We start from the raw sequence: 19,325 nt of genomic DNA on the forward strand, positions 1-19,325 counted from the left end.
GAGAGAGCGTTGTGTCTATCTGGGGACATCCTGCTGCGATGGAGAGGCTGAGAGCCCTTAGCGGTGAGGGGCAGCGGAAGGGAGGTTGGGGGCTGAAGCAGGACCCTTCCCAGCAGAGCAGGCTGCTCGGGGCTGCGTCTCCTGCGGAGATTTCTCTCCCAGCTGGCCAAGATCCTCGTCCCTCCCAGCTCCAGCCCCCTGCAGCCAGCAGCACCGATGCCACCTGCTCCGTTCTTTCCTTCCTTCCAGGTGTGGGCTGCTGGCCCAGACGGAGCCGTCGCCAGGGCAGAGGCAGGGTGCCAGGGCCTGTCCCTGAAGCGGCCCCGACCTCTGGCACTGTTGCGACTTTGCTAGAGCGCCTGCAAGACGAGGAGGTGAGCTGGGGGCTCCCCACCATGATGCAGCGGGGGGAGCAGGGGGAGCCTGTGCCTGGCGGCACCTCTGCCCTCCTTGTTTTCTCGTCCAGAAGCCCCGGCACAGGGCAGTGTCCAGCCTGGAGCTTCTCAAGGAGCAGTCATTTGCCCGGGCCCCATCCCAAGGTCCCCTGGCTGCCCAAGCCCAGAGGCCAGGGGCTTTGTGTCCCTATTGCAGCTTCCCAGCCCCAGCAGCACATCCCTAGGCTCTGCAGAGCGAGGGCAGGCAGCTGGCGGCGTGCTGGCAAGAGGAGCAAAGCAAGTGCAACTGATCCCTATGGTGCTCTGTCCCCAGGGCGACAGAGCGCAGACTTACTGCGAGCTGGAGACCGTCTTGTGGGGAGATGACAGCTGCCTGCAGTGCGGTGTCGTCAACCGGCTGCTAGCAGAGGTGTCCTGGGACCTGACAGCTGGCCAGGTGAGACGGTGCTCTTGGAAGGTGAGGGGAGCAGCCTGCCAGGCATTTATTTGAGGGCAATGCGGAGCACACAGACAGGTTTTGCTGGCCTTGGGGCCCCACAGAGGCTCCCCAGTGGCCCTGACCTCGATCAAGCGGCTGGGGAGAAGCCCGCCGGGCTAGGCGGGGAGCAACAGCTGGGGAGCTGCTCGCCTTCCTTCCCCAGGGGAGCAGAGGTGGCAGCCGCCCAGCCCCAGGCACAGCTGTCCCCAAGGGGTGTTGTGGGGGAGTAGGGGCCATCTCCCCAGTGCCTCCAGCACACAAAGCCCATTCGAGCTGAAGCCCCGTAGCCGGGGCTGGCTGCCTCGCAGATCCCCTGCAGGATGGCTGAGGCTGGCAGGGCCCTCTGGGTCCACCTGCTCCAAGCCCTGCTCCAGCAGGGCCACCCAGAGCAGGCTGCCCAAGACCGCGTCCAGGCGGCTTCTGAAGATCTCCAAGGAGGAGCCCCCACAGTGTCTCTGTGCCAGTGCTCCAGCACCTGCAGCTGTTCAGCCCGTCCAAGTGCCTCACGCAGCCTGTCTCCCGGGGGGCAATTCACCTGAGCCTCTTTTTCAGGGCGTGACGGAAGACAGCAAGGTGGCTGCCAGTGACGTCCTGGTGGCTCTGGCCCGCTCCCACTTCAGCTTCGTGCTAGCCGAGCTCCTGGCCCAGCTGAATGCCCCAGGGCAGATCTCCAAGGAGTTCGTGCTCATCACTGTGGGCAAACTCCTCAGCACCAACGGTACGGTCCAGCACCGCCATCCTCCCTCCCTCCCTCCCTCCCCTCCCGCTTTGGGCCAGGCTGGGAGAGCTGGGATAGAAAGGGATCCTTCCCTTCTCCACGCAAGCCGTGCTGAGCTGGGGGGCACCGTGGCTGCAGCGCCTCCTCCCTCGCTGCCAGTGCCGGCTGGGGGCTCTGACCGTGGCCACTCTCCGTTGTCTTCGCAGCCCTGCAGTGCATCCCCTTCATGCCCGTGGTGCTGTTGGGGCTGCGCACCGTGCTGGGCCAGTTAGGGAACGGCCGGATCCTGCGTGCTGCCTGCGGTGGTGAGTGGACCCCGGGGAGGGGCAGGGGCAGGGGCAGGGGCAGGGGCAGGGCAGGGGCAGGGCAGCCCCTGGCACCTCGCTCTGGTCTCAGAGCGGGCATGGCGGGCCTGAGCCCACGCTGCTGCCAGCCCTGGGCCATCCCAAAGCGCTGGGGGCGCCTGGAAAGGGTGGCTGAAGGTTTCTGTGGGCTGGAGGTGAAGGTGCCCGGGAACTCCTGGGTCCCCTTCCTGGGCTTTCCTACCAGGTTCATGTGCCCTGATGGGCAAAAACTGGGCTTCCAGCAGGCTGGCGGGGGGTGCCGCTCCCTTCCCTGCTCCAGGCTCCTTTTTCTCTTCTCTTGGTGCAGCTCTGGAGCAGTGGGCCAAAGTGGTCAACGTTTACATCTGCACCTGGAAAGGATGCTCCTTGCCTGCTCCGGAGAAGGAGCAGCTCTACGAAAGCCTTTCCCAGGTGTTGTGCTCTGTGGAAAGCACCTTGCTGGACTGCCAGGAGGAAGAGGTGAGAAGTGCTGCTATCCCAGCAGGAAGGGGGACGGCAGCAGGGATGTCCCCTGTGCCTGTGCCTCTGTCTGTGCCCAGCGGGCTGGCTGCAGAAGGCCCCAGCCTGGCTCCGTGCCTGGGGCTGGGGGCTCCCTGCGGGGAAGCAGCTGAAGCCCAGGGCATTTGGGCAGGCAGGGCGGGGGGTGAGGGGTGGGGAAAACCTCTCTGCCCTGCCCCTCTGTGGGCAGGGCAGACCTTCAGCCTTTGACCTGGGCCTCCCCTCTTCCTCTCCAGGACAAGCAAGCTGTCATCGGGGCCATGACTCCCTTGATGCGTGTCCTCCTGCACAAGGAGGAGCACCGGGAGCATGTCTGGGAGCAGCTCCTCTGGCTCCTGCACCAGTACCGGACTGTCCAAGACGCCTCCAGGGTGACCAAGGTGAGGTGTGGCGCAGGGCCTGGCACGGCCGTGGGGTCTGTGCAAGTGGCACGAGGGCTCAGGGATCTGTGGCATGCAGGGAGGAGCCAGGGAGCTCCCCTTAGAGAAACGTGCAACAGGGAGGTCCGTGGAGATGCGAGGCTCCCTCGGCTCTTCAGGCAAGGGAAGAACAAGCGTGATGGGGCCAGGAGGGAGCCAAGAGGCAGTGGGGCCCACCTCTGGGAGATGGGAGGCTTTGCCCCCACCTCCCTGGGGGCTGTTTGCACGGGGAGCTGTGTTGCTGTGCACAGTTGCTCCATTCGCAAGTGGCTTGACATGGCTTCGGCCCTTTCTTCCTCTCCTGTTCTCTTGCAGAGCCTCCTTTCTTTCCTGGAGGCCCTGAAGCAAGCTCAGATCCCCATCCCCAAGGGCAAGTGTCTTGCCATCAGCAGTGTCGTGTACAGCGAGGTAAGGGGAGCCTGCAGCCACACAGCCACAGCAATTCCCTCTTGGCTGAGTCTCGGGAGGACTCCAGAGCCCCGAGTCTTTGAATGCTGCTCAGCCTTGGCTCCTGGGTTGCTGCTGGGTGCTCCAGACCTGTGCGTGTGTCCCTGGGGACGCTGTGGGGTGGGCTGGGTTTTGGCTGGGGGTCCTCTTGCCACCAGATCCCAGGGAGATGAGAGCTGGCAGCGCCGTTTCTTTTCGGGCCCTCTCAATGCTGCTGGGACTTGCTCCACCATGTTCCCACCTTGTTCCCACAGCTCACTGCCGACACCACAGAGCACAGCCAGGAGCAGAAGGCAGAGCTGAGCCAGTGCATCCTGCTGCAAGGTAAGGAGAGGAGCTGTGGCGATGCCCCGTGGTGTCCCGGCAGCTCTCTCCCAAAGCTGCTTGCTAATGCAGGATGGGATTTCCTCCCCACAGCTCGCATCTGCCCAGAGGAGACGATCCCGTTCCTGGAGTCCAAGCTGGGCCACGAGAGGGAGGCCGTGCGTGTGGCAGCCCTGGGTCTGCTCGGTGCTCTGGCACGCTGTGACGGTCAGTACTGCGGGGTCAGGGCTTGGAGGGCTCTCTTCCGCCCTCTGGGCTGTGCCTCCACGCATACCTCACCGAATCTCTTGCAGAGCCCGCGATGGCAGAGAAGCTGCCCCAGGTGGTGGAGGCTGTCAAGCGTGTGTGCAGGGACCCCAGCATCCGGGTGAGCTGCTTTGGGAAGGGACTGTGCTGTAGGGGTCGGGGTCAGGGTCGGGGTCGGGGTCGGGGTGGGAGAGAAACCTTTTCCCTCAGGGCAGAGGCAGAGCCTGGCAAGGCTGGACTAGAAGGGCTCGGACCTAGCCAGCCATTTCCCCGCTCCTTCGTGTTTACCGGAGGGAGGGCTGATGGCCAGAGGTGATGCCGCTGCCAGCATGGGCAGGTCCCCGTGGCCCTGTGCTAAGCACACTTGACCCCTGGCAGGTGAGGAGGGCAGTTGTGCACTTCATCAGGGAACTGCTAAGTGCCAATGCCCAGAGCTGCTCAGCGTGGGACGTTGTGGGCTACATCTTCAGCGAGTTCAGCCAGAGCTCGAGCAGAAGGGTAAGGCCAGCATGCAACATCTTCCCTGGGGAGATGTGCTGCCAGGAGGCTGGCATGGGAGCCTGCTGGGGCCACGCCTGAGCCTTCTGGGGCAGGAACTGAGAGCAAGCGGGGCGGGGGGTTCCCAATGTTGTCTTGCAGGCTGCGGGACTCCTGTCTGCCCAGGAAGCCCAGGAAGAAGGAGCTCTCCAAGGGCTGTGCATGGACGTCCTGGGGTCCCTGGACATCTCTGTGAGAGGGATGGCCAAAGTAAGTCCTCCTCTGTCCTGCTGCTGCTGCTGCTGCTCCTCTCCTCTCTTCAGGCCATTTGTTGCTAGCCCCCTTTGCACACCTGAAAGCTCCCCCCCAGCATGCTCGGAAGTGCTCAGGGAGATGCACACCATCCTCCCCATCTCTGAGCTGAGGCAGAAATGCTGACGGGCTGAATTGTCTCATTGCCTACAGCTCCTGTGGCCGAGGCTGCTGATCTATGTGATGCCAGCCAAGTACACGGGCATGCTGATCCCCCTCTAGCGCTGTCTGTGCGCCCTGGCTGAGAGCAATGAGCTGACAGCAGGGCATGAGCATCACGAACTGGATCCCGATGTCCTCAACGCCCTGTTGCAAGGTAGGAGTAGCAACTCCCCCAAGGAGCTCTGCTGACCTCGGGGTCTGCGTCCTGCAGGGACGGCAGCATGGCAGGGCACGGTGTGGCTCGGCATCTCACCCAGCATTTCTTTCTCCCCGCAGAGACGACGCTGACTCCGCACAACTTGCTGGCTCGCCTGCTGGTGGTGGCGGGGTCTCCTTTTGTGGGCAGTGAACTCCAAGCTGCTGCCTTGCTGCTGATGCAGAGCCTCCACAGCAGGATCCACGGCGCTGTGGGGGCCACATGGAACACCGAGATTCCCCTGCTGCTGCAGTACCTCCAAGGTAAAGTGCTGCTGGGGAGGGGGAGAGGGAGGGAGGGCATGGCAAGTCAGCTTCCCAGCATGGCTAAGGGGAATCCCCGCCTGGTGCCCAGAGCTTGTTCTGCTGCCGTTTCGTTTCCCTGCCGGGGAGCCAGCACTGAAGCTGGGGGGAGCGGTCCCACAGCCATCCATTCGTCGCGGCGCATGGATGGGGCCCTTCCCGTCCCCTTGGACAGCGTTCTGGTCCTGGTGGCACCTCCATGGCCCTGCTGGGGCGGTGCTTGTGGGGAGGGACGGACAGCTGCCTCTGGAGCGGGTGCAGCCACCAGCTTCCCTGGGCCAGGCCAGCTTTGCAGCAGCTCTTCTTCTGTGGCTTGGTCCCAAGCAAGGTTTTTGTCTTCTTTCTAGGAGGAAAGGGGAACATCCCAGACGCTGACGAGTGGGAGCGCCGTCTGCTTCAGGTACTGCAGCCCTGGGAGGCGTAGCATATAGAGGTGGCAGGGGTGTTTCCCAGGCACCCCACTCCTCCTCCTGCATCTCTCTCTCTCCTCCCACGGGCCACAGCTCTCGTGGAAGGCCACTCTGGCGTGGCCGTGTGCCTTGGCACTGCCTCTTCCTGCTTGTCAAAGGCCAAGAAGCATTCGCTTCCTCTCCTGTTCTCTCCTGCAGTTCCTGAGGGCATCCCTGGAAACCATCGGGGATGACGCCTGGATCAAGCGCCTGAGCTGTGCGCTGAGCCAGCGGCTGGACAGCTCTCCCAGCAGCTCTGGGGAGAAGATCGGTTCCCTGCCCGGCTCTCCCCTGGCAGCGCAGCCATGGGGCCCCCGCCCACGTGTGGGGCTGGGGCTGGGGCTGCAGGCGGTGCTCTGCCCACGAGGGCTGTCTGCGCTGCTTCCCCGGCCCTTGCCCCCCGCGGCCTTTCCCTCCTCTCGTGCTGAGCGGGGCTGGCGAAAGCCCATCCCTGCGTCTGGGCTCGGCTGCTCCCCGTGCGCTGGCCCCATTGCAGCACGCCAGGCTGTTGCTGCATCTTGGGCTCGGCTTGTTCCCTTGCAGGCTTTCCTGTACAAGGCTCTTGGGACGATGCTGGCAGCTTGTCAGGAACTGCCACACGTCCAAGAGAACCTGCTGCAGCATCTGGCGAGAGCACAACCTGAGGAGCCATTTGAGGCCCAGGTGAGCTTCCCTGCTCTGTCCATGGGGGAAGGGGCTTCTCCCGGCCTTGCTCCAGGCTCCTCATCGCTGCCCACCACTGTGGCTGGCCATGACTGACCGGCTGGGCCCGTGCCGAATGTCCCTCGGTCTCTTGTTGCAGGGAATCATTTCTCTCGTCTGCCAAGCCGCCGACAGCCACTTCGGCCTGGTCTTGGAGACACTGACAACATTTGCTGCCACCTCGTGCAGTGGCCGGGGCTTGAGGGTTTCCAGACGCAGGAAGGTGAGGTGTTTGGGGTTTCCCTCCCTGGCTGTCTTCCACCTGCTCTTCATCGTGGGCTGTGGGGGGCCATGGGGCGGATGTCTCACAGCATCTCTTGCAACGCAGACGCCCCAGGCCAGCAGGAGAGCTGAGGCCACTTGCAGTGCTGTCATGCTCGCCCACAGCAGCATGGCACTGCGTGCCTCCAAGGAACAACTGCTCGCCCACGTGAAGGCAGACATCTCGGGCAACATCCTGCTGCTCTCCATCTCCAGCAGCCAGGTGAGAGCTTGGGGCGTGCAGGGGCAGGGCTGCTGGGTGCAATCCCAGCTCCAAGCCCTCCGTGCTAGGGCATCCTGAGCCGGGCCGTCTCTTTCCAAAGGTCCCCCGAGGAATGGTTTGTCCCAGCAGGAAGATGCAAGCCCTTCCCCTAGATTTCCCCCGCGTGCACATGTTCCTCTCGCAGCCCATGGCCCTTCCTCCAGTTCCAAGGGTTTTCTTCTTCTCTCTTGGGCCCCAGAACTTGCAGACCAATCTTGCTGTGGCGCAGAGCATCCTTGAGGTCGGCTGTGCCATCCAAGCTGTGGGGAACTTGGGCAGCTTCCATCCTGTCCTGAAGCACAAGCTGCTGCTGATCCTGCAGGTGAGTGCCCAGAGCCGGGGCTGTCTTGCAGGGGACTTTGGGGCCATGCCAGGGGGCAGGAAGGTCTCCCTCAGCCCCGTGGGAGCTCCTGAGCTCCTCGAGCCATGTCCCCAGCTGGTGGGGGGGCCCTTGGGTGCTGGCAGGCAGTGGCCATGGCTGGGCAGCCGCTGGGGAGCTGCTCCATCCTGCAGTGCCCCTGTGGGAGCTGCGGGAGCGCTGCAGCCAGTGTCTGGCAGGAGTGCCCGTCCCCGGGCAGGGTGCGAGAGCTCTCCTGTGCCCAATGCCCACTTGGCAACTTTCTCTTGTAGAACTTGATGAAGACGACTCTCTGGGACTTCCCGGCAGCGTCCCTGCACCTGAAGGTGATTCTGGCCCTGGAGCAGTGGAGGTAAGAGCGAGGAGCTGTGGGGGCTGTGAGGCGGGATGACGTTCCTCCTGTCGGGGAGCTCCCAAAGAGCAGCACTCCCTGCCACAGCCTAGGCTGCTTGGATTTGGGGCTGTCAATGAGGACAAGCCCAGATGCCATGTGACCCTCTCTGGAGAGCGCTAGGAGCTCCTCTCTGTTTGTTTCCCCTTGCCAGCAAGCTGGAGATCTCGTTCAGCAGCAAGGAAATTTGCAGCCTGCTGTCTGACTGCTGCCGGGCCATCCTGCCACTTCCCTCAGCGGCTGAGCAGCTTGGGAAGATCAGGAACGCAGAGCAGGCAGTGCTGCAGCTCCAGGTAACGTGCTGTCCCTTCCCAGCACAAGCTGTGTGCTGGCAGCAGCCGTGATCCTGCATCTCCGTCCCTCTCCTCCGCTTTCAGTCCCTGCACATGGCCACGAAGGCTCTGGGCCGGCTCATGGCAGTCCTGCTGAAGACAAAGCCAAGCCCTGTGGACTTTGTAGACATCGCCGAGGTGAGTATCCATGGGGTGCTGGGGCAAGCGTCCCTGCTGTCAGCAGTGGGGCCCCTGGGGAATTAGCAGAGGAGCAGGAACCTCCTGCTGCCATGCCAGGTGACTGTGAGCTCGGGGAGGCCAAGAAGTGGGCCCCGCAGGGGGGAAAGCCAAGAGGCAGCCCCTGGCTGGCTGCAGCAGGGAGCTGGCTGCAGGGAAAAGCTCCTGGGTGGGAGCAGGTGCGTCTGAAGAGAGTGGGGCAGTGCCGCAGGGCAGGCCCTCAGGGCAAGTGCCAGGGAGGGAGGGAAATGGAGAGGGATGGCGGGAAGGGAAAGATGCCCTTTGGCAGCCAGAGCTGCTCTGCCCCAGGTCCTGTGCTTCTGGCTCTCCTCGGGCAATCCGTGGGTGTGCAAGAGGGCCCTGCAGGTCTGCGCCCAGCTGCTGGAGGACTGCAGAGATGGAGTGGCTTTTCAGGTGAGGAAGGATGCCCAGCGTGTGCCCCCAGCTGCAAGGGGGCCTGGCAGGGCAGCTCTGCCCAGCTGTGCACGGGCTGTCGGGTCCCCCAGCACCCAGCCCCCCTCTGCCCAGTCCTGGCCTGAGCAGGGCGCGGCTGGGAGACGCAAGGGAGTGCTGGGGCCACCTCCAGCCCTTGTCCTTCCTCTCGCTCCTGCAGACCAGAGGTGCCTACCTGCCGTTTGGCGCCTTGGCGGGATTGCTGGGGCCTCTGACCTGTGAGCCCACGAGCAGCTCCCGCCAGCTGGCCGCTGCCTGCCTCAGCTCCTTTCTCCACATCCAAGGTGAGTGTGAGTACAGCAGGCGCCTGCCGGCCCTCTGCCCCGCCTGGCCCTAGCGGGATCCCCCGTGGGGGCTGGGCCCTGCCGCCAGGAGGGAAAGGAGAGGCACGGTGCTCGGCTGCTGTCCTGTCCCCAGCCTGTTCGTCCTCCACCTCCCCAGCCAGCTGGGGAGGGATCCTGGCAGAGGGCCACCCAGTGCCACCTGCCAGCAGCGTTTCCTGCAGCCGGGGGCACTCAGAACCTGGCAAGGGCCATCCCGCTGCAGCGAGTTCAAGACTGACTCCCCTGGCCTTCAGCAAAGACTGGGAAGGGAAGTTCAGTTGCCCTAAGTGGGACTCCCCTTTTCTCCCCGTGCTCGTTCCAGCCAAGGCCACGAACAGGCTGTTGCAGACAGACGACCCTGCGAGCTTGTGTGAGGGGCTGAGTGCTCGCAGCGACGCCTCTCAGCAGCTCCAGACCTCCATCCAAATCGCAGAGGTAAGGAGTGCCCTCAAGCTTGCCTTCTGTTCTGAAGAGCTGGAGCGGAGCCGTGACGGGATCTCGGTCTCTCCTGGTTCTTGCATCTTTCCAGATGGTTTGCAAAAACGTCCCCAAAGAACAGGCCGCAGACTTCATGAATGCCATCCAGGAGCCCTTCCGGCGTGCCAGAGGAAGCCGCGTGCGTGCTGCAGGCAACTGGATGCTCACCTTTCTGGAAACATGGGGAAAGGACATTAGTCCAGACGTAAGAGACCTTTTTCCATGCCTTGGACTTTCTCACTTTGGCTGTCGCACCACACATCTTGCCAGTTGTGTGCTAAAGAAGCTCTCAGGGCAGAGTCAGGGCTCGGGCAGGGTGCTAGGGGTGAAATTTCGCCTTCGAGCGTGAAAGCGTGGCAAGGGAGCAGGCATGGCTCCTGGGCTGAACGTCCATGTTCCCGTGCCAAGACGTTCTTTCTCCCCTGCTTCTTTCAGGTGCGAGGAATCCTCTCCACCCTGCACACCTGCACAGAGTCCATGCGGGAGCCCTCGTTCGTGTACTTCGTGCACCATGCGGTGCTGATCCTGGCCCGCCATCACGAGAGGCTCACAATGAACGTCATCCTCGAGAAGTTTGTGCCTATGGACAGGTACATGCGCTCCTCCCTTTCCTGCTGGGCTCAGAGAGCCGTAGCTTGCCTCCCCTCCCCTCGGGCGATCCAAGGGAAGCAGCAGCTCCTTGTCCTCCAGCCAAATGTCGGAGGTGTGCTTGTACCACTGGGAACAGAGCATACGGGCTCATGGTTGCACATCTCTTGGCAGAAACACGCTGGAGCTGTGGAGGACTCTGGGGAGAGACAGCATTGGCCTCGGTGTGCTGAAGCGCTTAGCGAGGAAGCTGAGGAGAGTGGGAGACGACAGCTCCCAGCCCAGCTCGTCCAGTGGCAGGCTGCACGCCCACCGGCCTTCTGCGGAGTCCTTGACTGTACGTTCAGAGGCTTTGTGCCTGCTCCCCCACTCCCAGTCCGAGCGTTGGGTGCCCTTTGCAAGCGTCTCTGGACACTGCCAGGACACTGCTGCAGTGTCTCAGCGGTAGCAGTTCGGGACGGCCGGGACAGCCACTGCTCCCAGGCTGCAAGGCTGTCCTGGAGACGGAGACGGGGCGTGCAGGCAGTAGAAGTGCCCCAGGCAGCCAGCGGGCCGGGGCTGGTGGCAAAGCTCTTGTTTAACGGGTGCTTGTCGGGTGCTCTCATTTCCCTGCAGGTCACCCGTGCCATCTCCGAAATGGTGTCCGTGCAGTCCAAGGAGGGGGTCCAGAGCTTGCTTCCCTCCCTCCTCCCTGGGCTCCTGCTGCAGCTCAGCAAGGCCCTGGGGGAAGAGATGCTGTTTGCGCCCCTCAGCCCCTGGAGAGGGCACGCTGAGGATCAGCGGCAAGAGGGCAACGTGTGCAGGTCAGGAGCAGGAGGGGCAGGGCAAGGGGGGCTTGAATGGCCTAGCCAAGCATGCTTGTGTGTTTCCTGTCCTGCTTTGTGGCCCAGCTCTGGCCACGGGCAGCTGTGCTTTCCTGCCGTGGAGGCTCTGCCGGTGTAATTCCCGGCCTGTCAGGGTGCACCAAGCATTGCACTCAGGCGGTGCTGCCTCCCTGGGGAGGTTCGAGTGCTCACATCAGTCCCCCCACTGCACAACAGGGCACTTTGCCACACAGTTGCTTTTCTGGCCAGCTTTTGCCACAGACTTGGTGGCTACAGAGCGTTGCCTCTGCGCTTCTTTGCCTCTCCCTCCCTCGCTGGAGCTTGGGATGAGTGAAAAACCAGCTCGTAAAGCTGCTGAGCGTTCTTGCTCTGCTAAGTCTTCCCCTGCGGAACACTGCTCTGATCTGAGACTTCTCTGGCTCTTGCTCTTTCCCAGGCCTTTCTGCGAAACTCTCATGTCAGTGCTGAGCAAATGCGCTGAGAAGAGCTGGCTGACGCCGTTCTGGAGGCAGAAAATGTCGGCGCTGCTGGAGAGCCCCCGCACTTATGCCGAGGGCATGTGCCTCCTGATGAGGTGAGAGCCCCAGGGCAGCATCTCGCCTTCCTCTCGGTGGCTGCGCCCAGGGGAACAGCTGCCGGGGCCGTTCCTGCATGCTCGGGGAGCTCTGTGCAGGGCAGAGCAGCGCCTGTGCTGGAGGAGGGGAAGTCCGTGGTGGCAGCCTGCAGCCTTCCCACTTGACCGGGCGTTGCCCCTTGTGCTCTTTGTGCAGTGTCCTGCTCCGTGCCCAGCTCATCTCCCGGGAGCTGATTGAGATCTTCTCCCAGTGGCTGCACTACCCATCAGCAAACCTGCAGCTGACGGCCATGGCTTTCTTTGCTGAGGTGAGGCAGTAGGAGGGCAGGGGGGCTCCCCAGGGCTTTTCTGAAAGAGATTGCTGCTTGGGCTGCCTCTTGCTGTGGGGAGAGATGAGAAGCAAGCCTCCCCATCGAGACTCCTTTGTGCGAAGCCTGCTCATGTGCTGTGCCTGGGCTGAGGTTGTGTCCTGACTCTCGTGGCTGTGTTGCTCTGTTGCAGCTGATGAAGGAGCCGCCTCTTGAGAAGAGGAACATCCTGAAGACTCTGCGTGTCTTGGCTGAGAAAGCACACCACCGAAGCAGCACCATAAGGCAGCTGGCAGCGAGAGCTCTGGGCAACGCAGCCGGCAGCGTGCCCGTGGAGGTGAGGCGGATTTCCCTGCGCCCTGACTGCAGGGATATTCCCCTCCCTAGCAAGACCCCGGGGGAGAGCTGCTTCAAGGGCCTGGACAGAGCGGCAAAGGCAAAAGCAGGGCTCCTTCCTAAGGCCGCGCTCCTTTCCCTCATGCCAGCAGGGCTGCCGAGGGCAAGTTGGGTGCCAAATGTCAGAGTCAAAAAGTCTGTGCACGTCTTTGGCTTTGCAGGTGCGGAAGCGCAGGAGACGAGTTGTCCGGGTGCTGCAACAGAGCCTGGCAGACACTGCCTGTCCTGAGGTGGTTGCAGAAAGCATGCTGGCGCTAGCTGAGCTCGTGAGGGTGCTGCAGGTGGTGAACTTGGGATCGGCCTTTGAAGACATCGCCAGGTCCACCAAGATGTTCTTCGAGTCTGTGAGTGAAGCCAGCTCTTGCTGCTGCTGCTCTGAGAAGCGTGGGGTGGGCAGGGGCCTGCACGCGCCGCCTGGATGGCCTCTGCTGGCTGAGTGCCTGCTTCGGCCTCGTTACCCAGCTGACAAACGGCTTTCTGCTTGCAGGAAGAAGAGTACCTTCGCTACTCGGCCTTGCGCCTCTATTCAGTCCTGGCCTCCTCAGCCTCGACCAAGGGGTTGTTCTTTGCCAGAGAAGTGGCAGAAACATGGCTCAGCCTTTTCCTGCACCTCCGGGATCCTGACTTTGCAGTTGCCAGCGTAAGTGCCCTTGCAGCTTGCTCCCAAAGCCCCAGAAAGCTGCGTGGCCAGGGCCGAGGCGTTCTGCCCCTGCTGCCTGCTCAGCGGCTGCCGGGCGTCTCTGCAGATCCCCCCTAAAAGTGTGCCAGCGAGCCTTCCGCTGTGCTGCCCAGGGCAGTCTTACCAGCAAGCATCTCAGGCCTCTGGGCCCTTTTGCTGGCCACGCGCCTTCGTGCCTGCCTTTGTCTCCCAGAGCTGGCGCTCCCCTGGGAGCGGGCAGTGGGGAGCAAGCCCACGGATTCGGCCGCCAGGCATCAGGACTGGGTCGGGTGCCGGCCTAAGGGATGGAGCAGGTCCCCTCTGCTGCCGCCAGTGCATTCCCCTGCCAGCGAGTGCCCCTCGGGCAGCCCTCCGCCAGGTGGAGCTCAGCAGCACATGGCTGGCTGAGCTCCCTGGGCAGGTCCCACACACGCTGCTGGAGGAGGAATGACGGCACAACTCTCCTCTTCAGATGTGCAAGATCACCTTCAGTCTCTGTGTTCCATTTATGGGGCTGAGGCGGCCACGGGAGATCATCTCTCTCTGCAAGAGGCTGGGTGCACAAGAGCTGCAGGATGCGCTCTGCACTTACCTGGTAAGTAAGCTGTGCTCCAGCGAGACGTCAGGGCCCTGCGGCCCTGCCCGGGCTCCCCAGGGGAGTGCGCGGTGATGCACGTGGGGCTGGCCGGGACTGGGCCATGGCCATCCCTCCTGGCCACCCACTGCCTCTCCCCTTCCCCCTGTGGCCCACCCAGCCAGCTGGCTGAGGGGCAACAGAAGGCATCTTTTTGGACCCCCGTGAACTTGTGCCTTCCTGTCTTGCCCTAGGCCAGATACGCCCCCCCAAAGTTGGAGAGGCTCCGTAGCGTAGCCAGGAGAGGCTGCCTAGAGAACGGGCAGAGGCTGCACCCATCGACCTTCGAAATCCTTGGTGAGAGCCCGCACTGGAACTTAACCACTCCCTTTCCTGACCAGAGAGCTGTAGGGGCCTCTGCTTTCTCTTTCCTCTTTCCTCCGGGCCCTGCCTTTGCAGAACAGGGCAGACACCGTGCTGTGTCCCATGGGCTGAAGATGGGGTAGACAGGGACGCAGGGCTTTGCATTGCAACCTGCCTCCGAGTTCCTTCAAAAGCTTGAGCAACCATCAAGGAGTGATCTGGAGAATCTGGAGAGCAGCTCCAGGGTGGCAGGGGGCACAGCTGCCTGGGCTGGCTGCTCACAGCTCTGGCTGTCTTGTTGCAGCTTTCCAGGGCCCGAGCAGCACTGAGGACGCCCAAGTGTGGAGAAGGCAGACGAGGCCCTCTGTGGCTATGGCACCCTGTGGACAATAAAACTCTGTACATGTACGTGGTCTCAGCGCTCGCTGTGTCCTTGGGGAAATCCAACTCAACGTGGCCTCCCCTCTGCGGACAAAGGGTCTTTTTCGTAGGGCCAGGGGGGCACGTTGGGGCCTGTGGGGAAAAGCCTGGCAGGATGCACAAATGGGTTCTGAAGGAGCTGGTGGACCTAACCGTGAGGCCTCCCAGGGTTATCCAGCAAACGTCACCGCGATCAGGAGAGGCTGCTGGCAAACGGGAGAAAGCAAACGTCACCCCTCCAAATTGGTTTCTTCCCTGAAAAAGAAACTGCTTGCCACTCCTGTTCCCAACGTGTCCATTTCGTGAGGAGCGCAGAGAACGTATACTACTGTAACCTGGATCTTACCTTTTTCCCCCAGGTTTCACTAAAGAGCCCTTTGCACCCTTTGCACCTTCCAGGAACTCATCTTGGGCATCTTTGGAAAACTGCTCTCCAAAGCAGTTCTCAACATGTGCTTCTGGGATGGTTTTACTCGGGTGGGCAGCTGAGCTCCACCACAACCGCTCTCTCACTCCCCCTCCTCCAAGAGGAACAGGGAGAAAAGAGGATGCAAAGGGCTTGAGGGTTGAGATAAGGACGGGGAGATCGCTCAACAATGATCGTGACAGGCCAAACAGAGTCGGGAGACAGTCACATTCATTGCCTACTCCTAACAAGCTAGAGAAGCGAGAAACAAAGGAAAGAAACCCAAAATGCCATCCACCCTCTTCCACCTCCTCCCCCCAAGCGGCAGTCTCACGCAATTTTCTTTCTTGCAACCTAAGTTTAACAGAGTCCTATGACCAGCATGTCTAAGCCTTATGATTAATGTAGTTATCTGAAGTCACCAGCAATTCAGTCCCTCTTCTACAGGACTATACCAAATGCTCCAGATTTTATTCCACTGAGAAATAGTTACTACAATATGTCAAGTGCAGTTTCAAAGAACACGTTCAGGTTATATCTTGGTGTCAATCTCAAGTGACTTCCAGTAAACTGGGCTAAATTTTTCCTCTAGTAAGGCAGCATAGACAATTCTGTAGAAATAGTATTCTCTAACACAAAGTGAAATATATTGACAACAAATAGAAATCATCGAGTATTTATTGTTTCATTAAAAAAATAAAACTAAAATGAAATAAAAGAAGAAGAAACTGCATTAGACAGGTTCTTAATCTCTTTCTCCACACCTCTGCCCCTCAGCCACTGGCAGGTTAGTATTAATAGCTGCCCTCAGGTTAGCCCAGAAAAGGGCACGCTTGCTCCTCTCCTTTGGCCGCTCCAGGTATGTTCTCTGTGCCATGAGAGCCTTCAGCTTGTGGTACCTCGCAGGGATAATATACGGAGGGACAGGCTCCAGCAAAATCAGGATCAAGCTGTTGCAGTTCTCCCTGAACAACGTGTGATGGGCAAAGTACAGCTCGTAGTGACACCACTCGCTCTGCACAAAGTTGGGAGACAACACAAAGATTGACTTGTAGCTCTTGTCTATGCAGTTCATGATATTCTCCACAATGCCCATGCCAGGAACAAAGTTTCTCTCGTGCTGGCACAGCCGGACACTGCCCTCCCCCTTCTCCAGGTTCGGGATCAGCTCGGTCTTCACCCACACGGAATCGCGCTCGCTGTAGGAAATGAAGGCGTGGAACTGCAGGACGGTTTCCCGCTCCTCGGGGCACTCGTGCCAAGTTCTGCGCTTCGTCTGCGTCCACTGCCACAGCACGCGCACGTACCACGGCCCGTCCAGGTAGATGCACAGAAAGGCCACCACCCCCACCAGCACCAGCGTCAGCAGCAGCAGCAGAGCCGTCACAAGCAACAGGGTCGTGTTGCAAGCGAGCTCCGTCAAGTGCAAGTCCTTCAGCTGCATTCCCTTCAGGTCCTCGGGGTACTCGCACACGTATGCCTCCGGCCAGCCGGACAGCTTCCCCCCAGACTGCCTCTCCAGACGCACGAAGGCCTGCAGTTCACAGGAGCACTTGAACGGATTGTGCCCGGCTTCCAGCTCCCGCACCCTCTGGCAACTCTCCAAGAAGTCGGCGGAAGGGCTGAGGATCGAGTTCATCTCCATATTCAGGATCTCCAGGGCCCAGAAGCCACTGCACCCCGGCAGGTCGGCCAGCCTGTTCAACGCCAGCTTCAGCTCTTTCAAGGACTTCAGCTCAGCAATCCCCTGGGGGACGCTGCTGATCTGCTTGTTGTGTAGGTCCAGTTTGTTGACATTGAGTGGCAAGCACCCGAACACAGACTCTGTCAGCTGCTTTGAGGACAGGTCCAGCTCCTTCAGAGACTTGCTCCGTTGGCAGCGCTCCTCGGCTCCATCGTTACGCAGCAATTTGCTGCTCATGTCCAGATAGCTCCGTGATTTCATGTACCTGGTCATGGAGCTCACCTTGGAAAGGCTCTCAAATTTATTCTTCTGTAAGATAAATATCTCCAGTTGAATTAATGGATCACAGTTTTGAAAAAGCAGATCGGTTAAATCATTGTTTATAAAATTTAGGTACCTCAAGGGACTGAGGGACTGTTAAATGAAGGACATAGCATCTGTATCATCTCTGATCCTGCTACTGTCAAGGCTTCAATGTTCATGTCTGCAAATATCCGGTACAGGTCATTCTGTGAAAAGGACAGATCTGTGACTAAAATGTTCTTCAGTGCCAGTGCTTTCATGGAAGTACCCGAATACCTGAAGTTATATTTTTCTATGTCCGGCAATTGCTTAAAACTGTTGATATTGAAATATTCAATGGATGATTGCCATATAGTCTGAAGAAGTTCAAGAAAAATAGTCCAGTCCACTGACACATTTGTCAGTGCCAGATTTTGTAGCCTGGAGCCTTTTCTGAAATCAGACAACAAAATTATTGTTTTTTTTTTTACATTGCTATTAGTGATTTGTGACAATGACAGGCTTTCTGTAGTGTTTTCTATTACAACCCAATTGTAATCAATTTTGGACCGCTGATGATGTTTATGCAACAGTGTGTGAGGAATGTTTCAACAATTCGTGTCCATAAAGAACAATTCTGTTTGAATCCTCTCTGCCTCTGGGCCCTGCACTGGCAATTTAATTCTTGAACCACAGATGCAGTGTGTCCCAGTCTCCCCCTCATTCTAGTCAATTTATCACGTCTTCAGAAAACATTCCTTACATTTATGAACCTGTTTGCTTTTGTTATTCCGGACTTCTATTTCTAACAGTTACAGCCTTTTTTCCTGTCTTCTTCAAGATTAACTTAACACTGCTATAGATGTGTCTGTGAATGGCTGGGGAACCTTAACAACCTTAACAATGTTGGTCTTTGATGGCTGTTGGATAGACGCTTTATTGATATCTATGCATTCTCCACTTCTACACTTGAATTTGCCAGGTCCAGAGCACTGAATAACATTGTTACAGTTTGCTTCATCAGTGCCATCCAGACAGTCTCTCACACCACTGCACTGCCTATCCCTATGGACACAGTTCCCATCTTCACATCTGAACTGGTCCAAGAAGGGCAGTTAATTTCATCACTTCCATCCTTGCAATAAGGATCTCTGTCACATCGCGGCCACACTGCTCCAAAGATTGGAGCATCCGAATGGTCGGAGCAGTCACCTTGACCATTGCAGACAAAGCTTTTGGAAATACATTGCCCACTACTGCATGTGAACTCTGCTGCACTACAAGTCACATTGCCACAATTCTCTTCATCTTCTCCACTGTCACAGTCTTTTTCACCATCACATTTCCAGGACACTGGGATACACTGGGTTGACACAGATCAGCACTCTCATCAGACCCATTTTCACAGTCCGGATCCCCATCACACTGCCATCTGTTTGGCACACACTGACCACTGTTGCACACAAAGTCAGATTCAGCACACATCTTCTATACACAAGCACTCTTGTCACTGCCATCTGAGCAGTCTTCACATTTTGCGCTAGCACCGTCGGCAGCAGTGCACAGTCAGGTGAGCAGCAGGCAGAGCGCCCTGTCAGCATGGCAGCGCTCACCGCTGCCCCGCACCGTCACCTATGTCACTTATACTACTCCTATTACCCATGCTGTTAGTGTCAGTGGCATCCTCCTGGTACCGTTTCTGTCTTTGTCGCCCCTTACTCTCCCCTTTCTCTTTTTGCCACTGGCCGTTCACCACAAATGGATGAGACACATGATTACTAGTGAGGAAAGAGAGTGTAACGTCTGCTATACAGCTGCAGGCAGTGCCAGCTGCAGCCTTAGGTTTGTGAAAGAGCCTGCTGGTGGTCATTTGGCAGTGTAATCTGCGTCTCTGCACTCCTGCCCGGCAATAAAGGTAGTAATAGAGCTAAGTTGTCATTAGTAATCTGTAGAATGTAGCAACCCCACGGAATGTTATCCAGAAACATAGTTATAACACCGATCTGGGGACGAATAGTCTTTTTGCATTGCAAGATAAACCTCTCATAACAAGAATGCCAGAGAGAAGCAGCATAGCTGCTGCTGCCTCCATGGTTAGTCAGACAGGCTGCAGGGTCCTGATGTCTGTCTGCCCCTCTGCTCTGTGCCGACTCGCCACACACTGAGGGTCGGCTGCCGTTGTCCACTGACGCCTCTGGTCTCCCGTAGCAACTCGATCTCGGGTCTCCCGGTGCCGCTCCGGGCTCTTGGCCTGTTCAGGTCTCAGTGAGTCTGGGTCTCAGAGAGTCCAGGTCTCGGCCTGTGCGGGCCTCAGCCTGTTCGGGTCAAGTTCCTGCTCAGGCACCATATGTTGCAGGAAGCACGGCACAAACGGCAGCCCCCGGGGCAGTTTCTAAGGCTGGGATGAGGGCGCAGCCCCTCTGGGGAGGGCCTTGGGCTGGGCACAGAGGTGCTCCAGCCAGGGCAAGTGCCCAGAGGCTTTGGGGATGAGGCAGGCACCCGTGGCCCCAGGAGACGCTGCTGCCCCACAGGGGCTGGGGCCTGGGAGAGCCTCCTGTGGTGCCAGGGGGCCCCTGCCTTGTCAGCACCCCTGCGCGGGGCAAAGCCCAGCCCAGGGCTGCTCATGGGCAGAGCTTGGCAGGACGGTCCCCACGCCACCTCTGGCCAGGGCTCACGGCCCTGTTGGGCACCTGAGAGCTGCGCACAAACACCTGCCTGGGGGGGCCTGCAGCCCTGGACATGCAG

General features: G+C 59.6%; 2 protein-coding genes across 2 annotated transcripts; one reads left to right on the plus strand and one right to left on the minus strand.

The window, feature by feature from the left end:
• Window positions 1–690: 690 nt before the first annotated feature.
• LOC113841140 (maestro heat-like repeat-containing protein family member 2B) lies at window positions 691–14,481 on the plus strand. The gene is given in 36 exon segments (XM_072033460.1): window positions 691–831; window positions 1,426–1,591; window positions 1,798–1,896; window positions 2,243–2,394; window positions 2,637–2,813; window positions 3,168–3,260; window positions 3,554–3,623; window positions 3,717–3,830; window positions 3,917–3,990; window positions 4,248–4,367; window positions 4,509–4,616; window positions 4,812–4,974; window positions 5,097–5,279; window positions 5,666–5,718; window positions 5,927–6,430; window positions 6,570–6,692; window positions 6,798–6,953; window positions 7,192–7,314; window positions 7,623–7,702; window positions 7,896–8,034; window positions 8,119–8,211; window positions 8,560–8,664; window positions 8,864–8,987; window positions 9,349–9,461; window positions 9,556–9,708; window positions 9,939–10,093; window positions 10,266–10,428; window positions 10,707–10,894; window positions 11,352–11,489; window positions 11,686–11,797; window positions 11,991–12,134; window positions 12,355–12,537; window positions 12,681–12,833; window positions 13,324–13,446; window positions 13,680–13,782; window positions 14,093–14,481. Coding segments are annotated over 36 exon segments (4,977 nt in total). The 3' UTR covers window positions 14,182–14,481.
• A 775-nt stretch (window positions 14,482–15,256) lies between these two features.
• On the minus strand, window positions 15,257–17,005 carry LOC119715120 (toll-like receptor 1). Its single transcript, XM_038172301.2, is given in 2 exon segments — window positions 15,257–16,712; window positions 16,715–17,005. Coding segments are annotated over 2 exon segments (1,500 nt in total). The 5' UTR covers window positions 16,862–17,005; the 3' UTR covers window positions 15,257–15,359.
• Window positions 17,006–19,325: the final 2,320 nt, after the last annotated feature.

This window comes from Anas platyrhynchos, chromosome 2 (assembly GCF_047663525.1).
Source record: "Anas platyrhynchos isolate ZD024472 breed Pekin duck chromosome 2, IASCAAS_PekinDuck_T2T, whole genome shotgun sequence".
In the NCBI taxonomy this organism is placed as follows: Eukaryota; Metazoa; Chordata; class Aves; order Anseriformes; family Anatidae; genus Anas; species Anas platyrhynchos.